Source organism: Octodon degus, unplaced genomic scaffold (assembly GCF_000260255.1).
Source record: "Octodon degus isolate 3935 unplaced genomic scaffold, OctDeg1.0 scaffold00005, whole genome shotgun sequence".
Classification (NCBI taxonomy): Eukaryota; Metazoa; Chordata; class Mammalia; order Rodentia; family Octodontidae; genus Octodon; species Octodon degus.
The window spans coordinates 17,072,243-17,077,406 of record NW_004524581.1 but is presented as its reverse complement, the minus strand read 5'-3'; the positions used below and the strand labels follow the sequence as shown (position 1 = coordinate 17,077,406).

At 54.4% G+C, this 5,164-nt stretch overlaps 1 protein-coding gene across 7 annotated transcripts in view; it reads left to right on the top strand.

Moving 5' to 3' along the window:
• Positions 1–6: 6 nt before the first annotated feature.
• Positions 7–5,164, top strand: part of Dlg5 (discs large MAGUK scaffold protein 5) — a 117,806-nt gene continuing 112,648 nt past the window's right edge. For 6 of the 7 annotated variants that reach the window (XM_023719008.1, XM_004624079.2, XM_023718995.1 and 3 more), the window contains exon 1: positions 7–312. In XM_023719008.1, coding sequence (XP_023574776.1) covers positions 9–312 — 304 coding nt within the window. In that variant the 5' untranslated portion in view covers positions 7–8. Of the gene's footprint in view, positions 313–1,225; positions 1,307–5,164 lie in introns of those variants that run through there. The other variant, XM_023719020.1, reaches the window with a different exon arrangement.

Genomic DNA, 5,164 nt, shown 5'->3' with positions numbered 1-5,164 from the left:
CCGCCGCCATGGAGCCCCGGCGCCGGGCGCTGCTCGCCCGGTGTCAGCAGAGCCTGGCGCAGGCCATGACCGAGGTGGAAGCCGTGCTCGGGCTGCTCGAGGCCGCGGGCGCGCTCAGCCCCGGCGAGCGGCGGCGGTTGGACGCGGAGGCCGGGGGCGCCAAGGCGGAGCTGCTGCTGAAGCTGCTGCTGGCCAAGGAGCGCGATCACTTCCAGGACCTGCGCGCCGCGCTGGAGAAGACGCAGCCTCACCTGCTGCCCATTCTCTACCTGGACGGCATCGCGGGGCCGCCGCAGCCCGCCGAGGGCGCGGGTGAGTGCGTGCGGGACCCCGCCCGGGTGGCCGCGGGTGGCGCCTTTCCTCTCCGAGCCCACCCGTGTGGGCACCCGCCTGAACGGTGCCCGTGTGCAAGGCCGTCCCCTCCCAGGTGCCGCGGCTGCAGGGTCCTTTGCCAGCCGCCAGCTCCAGCCTTGAGGTGGGGGCTCGGGGGTTGCCTCCAGGGATGTCAGTTCCTCGCCAGAATTTCTCCATCTACCCCTCGCCAGCCCTTGGGGAGCCTGCGCTTGCCTTTAATCAGCGGTACCACCTAGAAGAGAGAACCTGGGCCAGGACCCGTGCTGGTACATTTTGATCCCTGCCACCCCGATGCCTTTGGAGTTTCTCGTTCCCTCGGCCCGCTTCCCTTTGCCCAGTCTCCTAGCTCGCTGGGACTTGTGGTTGATTAGGCACAATGCCTGCCCAGGTTTCTTTGGAAACTGTGGGCCCGGAAAAGTTGGGGAAGTTGCATTGCACCATGGGAAAATCCTCGTCGCGGGCTGGGGCGCAGTTCCCTGCCCGAGAGCCCCGAGCTGCGCGAGGAGGGAGGCTGGTGGGGGCCGGTTCCCTGGGTGGGTGGGTGGCGGGCGTCTTCAGATCTGCAGTGTGCTGGCTCGGGGGGGGGGGGGGGGAGGCGACTGACTTTGTAAGCACGCGCGTGGGGGCAGGGTGCTGCTGGCTGCGTGTGACGAGTGGCAGTCTTGTCCTGTCTGGATCTGGGAGTTTGGAAGACAGCACGGGACTCCTCGCCGAGGGAGAAGGAGAACTAGCGATTACCGTGCACCCACTGTCGAGGCAGGTACTCTGCTTTATCGGGTTTAACGGGTGTCACCGCCGTGGGTGCTGGCTGTGAGCCGGCCGGTACTCCCTCTTTGCCAAAAAGAAAACTTTTGTCTTGCTTGCAGTGGTTAAAATGCTGAGAAAGTATTGGGCGCCAGGAGTTTTGAATTATGATCTGTTGTTTGGTTAACTCGTTCAGAACCGGGGAATAGTAAGTATCTTTTATTTACCCCCTCCGGAGTCTTGTCTTTGTTTCTAAGAGTGAGCTGATATATACAATAAAAATAAATAAAGGCGCACCTATAAAAGGAAAACAGTCAACCGGGAGGGCTGAAAAACTGCCCATAGCGATTTGGGCAGGGACCAAGGAGACCAGTTTATGTGGCTGTTAAAGGCTTCACTTATTAAGAGGGTGGTATTATAAGCTGCGCTTGGTAACAGCTCTCGCCTCCACGGGCAACTTCACTTTTTATAGCTGAAGGACTCTGACAGCCAGCCAGGTGGCGGGTCCTGTGCTGCTGGTGTCCTGGTTTCTACCTTAGCCGGGAGGCTCTGTAATCTGTATCCCTCAATCCTACAGTCTGCGCCCAGAATTTTGGTTGTAGTCGAGTTGCTGGGCAAACCCAGCCCTGCCCTTTGGAAGGTGCTAAGCCGGGACTGTCACATGTGGCTGTGAAGATAAAGACAGCTGGAGCTCTCCTCCACCCGGGTGCTTTTTTCTTTTTAATTGCTGGTCTCTGTTTTTGAAGGAGGAAGTTTAGCCACCGTCTGTTGCTAGAAGTCTTTCTCTGAGGAGGCCCAGAATTGAAGTCCTTGGAGCCCGAGCCCACCAGCCTTAGCTTTTGTCTTTGCACTACTAGATAAGCTAGGGGACTGATTGCCATTCACCAGGGCCATCCTTTCTTTGCCTGGTGAAGGATGGAGGGCCTCTGGGGACTGGCTTCTGAAGAGGGGACCCTATTGGGTATAGATTTCATACACAGAGCCAGGACTTCGTACCTTTTTTCTCACTGTACAGAGTTCTGTGGCTTCCAAAAGGGGCGCAGAGTCCTTAGCAAAACAATTTTATTTTATTTTTTATTTATTTATTTATTTTTTGCTCTAAATGCCCTAAGGGGTGGTTTGGCTGGCTGGTGTGTTGTGGGGATCGAACTACAGCAACCTGAGGCTGACAGCTTTGTGGAAGCAGCCACTTAAACAACTGAGCTAAGGCCAGGCCCCCAACAAAACAATTTTAAAGAGGATGCCGTGCAGGCCCCGCCTCCACGGCCCACTGAGACAGCAATTGCAATTGGGCATGGTGGTGTGCGCCTGTAATCCCAGCTCTTGGGAGGCTGTAAGCTGGCGGATCACTAAGAGTCGGATCTGGTAGTGAAACCCTGAACACGCTGTAGGCCCTCCCCTAAAATAGAAAAAAAAAATCTTAAAGGGGAAATTATTTCAATTTAATTTAGCTAATTATTATTATTATTTTTTTTATTTTTTTTGCTGGACTGGGGATTGAACTTAGACCCTTGCACTTGCCAGGGAAGCACTTACTCTACTGAGCTATCTCCCAGGCCCTACTAATTATTATTATTTTTAAAAATATTTTTGAGATGCAGTCTCACTATGTAGTGCAGGCTGGCCTCAAACTCACAGCGTTCCTTCTACTTCAGCTTCCCAAGTGCTGGAATGACAGGCGTGTACCACCACATCTGGCTCCTTTTATTTTAGACATTAGAATAAAGTTAGGATTTGGTCTGGCACTGGGAGGCTCCTCGGGTGGGGGTGAGATGGCGTGTGAGCAAGCAGTGGGGCGCATTGGGAACTTTGTGAAGGACCGATCTTTCCTCCTTGGTGTCCCTCCTTATGGGGCAGAGCTCATTGGTAAAGGAGCAGCTGTGGCGGGAGGGACAGTGACACTGCCCTTAGCACCCAGGGCCACCTCAGGGTGCTGGCTCCTGCCTCCTTGCACTCTCCAGCCATTTCCACATGGTGCAGGTCCATGGCTTGAGGAGTAAGGCCCTTGTGGAGTCTGAGAGAAGAGAAGCTGGCTTCCCTAGAACCCATAGCTTCAAGGAGGTCCCCTTTGTCACCCGCTGTGGGCTTCCTTGGTGGATTCCGCAGCTCCGATATGCGTGCTCTTCTAGTTTGGGCCCTAGTGTTGGGGGCGGGGATCTGCGGTGCCCATGCTCAGCTGGGCGGGGGGGTGCCCAGCAGACTTGGAGGGCAGTGGAGTGGGAGGCAGGGCTCCCGTACTCACCAGTTCTGTGGCCACCCTATGGGATGTGTGGGGGCCTGTTATCTTTATGACACTTTCCCCGAGAAAAGGGCAGAGAGGTACCCACTGGACCCCAGGCTGTGCCCCTTGTCCCTGATGTCTCACCTGGTAACCCAATCAGGCCTTTCCCTGCCACTTCAGGCTACTTCCTGTTATCAAAGTTCCCTGGGATGATAGCTTTTTCTTGTCCCTGACATAGGGATTGTGTGTGTGTGTGTGTGTGTGTGTGTGTGTGTGTGTTTGTTTGAGACAGGGTCTCACTATGCACCTCAGGCTGGCCTTGTGATCTGTGATCGTTTTGTAGTCCAGGCTGGTCTCTAACTTGGAATGATCCTCCTGTTTCAGCCTTCCTTAGTGCTGGGATTACAGGTGTGCGCCGCCACGCCTGACAACACAGGGATCTCTAGGGAGGATGTGGACACTTTCAGCCGAGCTGTCAGGCGTGGAGGAGGGCCAAGGAGTGCTCAGCTCTTCCCAGCTGTCACAGATCCTGGTTTGGTCACTCCTGTGTTTTTGTTTTTTTTTTTATCTTCGATGCAGTTTCAAAATCAAGGCTTCTCCAAGTATAAATAAAATGTAAAATAAAAGCAAGATAGAGGCAGCAGGGAGACACATCTTCCAGAAGCAGGAAGATCTGAGTGGTGGGTTAGCAGAGGGGAAGTAGGAAGAATTACACGTCCTGCGCTGTGCCACTCCTCAGGAACCCCGACGCAGTGCCAACGGAATAATGAAAATAAACATTTAAAACCTCCAGGCTTTCCCCATCGAAGTCCCTAGACTCCTGCCTCTGGGGTGGCCCCAGTGTCTTCCTGGTGGGATGGGGCTGAGGGTGCCCTGCAGCCCCTACCCCGGGATGGGCAGGGTGTGTCCCGGAGGAGGATGGAGCCTGGTCCTGAGCACACCGTAGCACCCACGCAGGCACGTAGATGTAATTCCAGTCGCCTCATTGGGGGAGTGGGACACTGGGTAGAGTGGCATCGGCGCCTCTGTCGGTGGGACAGCCTGCCTGCCCTCTCCTGCCTTGCGTTGGCCCTGGGTGGCAGGGAGGGGTACAGGGAAACCTGGAGGGCCGGCAGGCCCAGCTGAAGGAGGGATTTGTGTGCTGCTGGGGATCCTGGAAGGGAAGCCTGGAAGACTTTTAAACAGAATCAGCCTGCCAGGCCCTTCTAGCAGGCGGTGTGCGGCTGAGCATTGGCAGGTGCGGGCTATTTATTATTCAGTGCAGGTGACCTGGGCCTTTTGTCTCACGCCGTCCCTTTGGGCGCTGGCCACCTTTTCTTTATCCTTGCTGCCCGGAGGGTCAGCAGGGGAAGTGGCAGAAGGCAAAGCTCTGATCACCACTGTGGCTCTCCTTGGGTTCTTCTGCTTGTATTGTTGGAAGGGAGGCGTGGAGAGACTTGAGGGTGATGGGGGATAAGAGATTTCTAAGCTCAGGGCAGCTTTTATTTCTCCGTGTGTATTAGTTCAGGCTCCCTTCAATGCAGGTGACATCACTGTAGTTCTGTAGTTCAAACCATCTAGACAGAAAAGAGAATTTTATTGATTTATCACAGAGATGTGTGTTATACAGTTATATGTTAGTCAACAGTGGACCACATTAAAACAAAAACAAAAAATGGACCACATAGATGATGATTATAGATTGTATTTATGTATTTACTCTGTTTTTAAAAAAGCACTTATTTACTTCTTTATTTGGTATAGGGCCTCGCTATGCAGCTCAGACTTGTAGCGATCCTCCTGTCTCAGCCTCCCCAGCACTGGGATTATAGGCGTGTGCCACCACGCCTGGTTTTGATGGCTGGA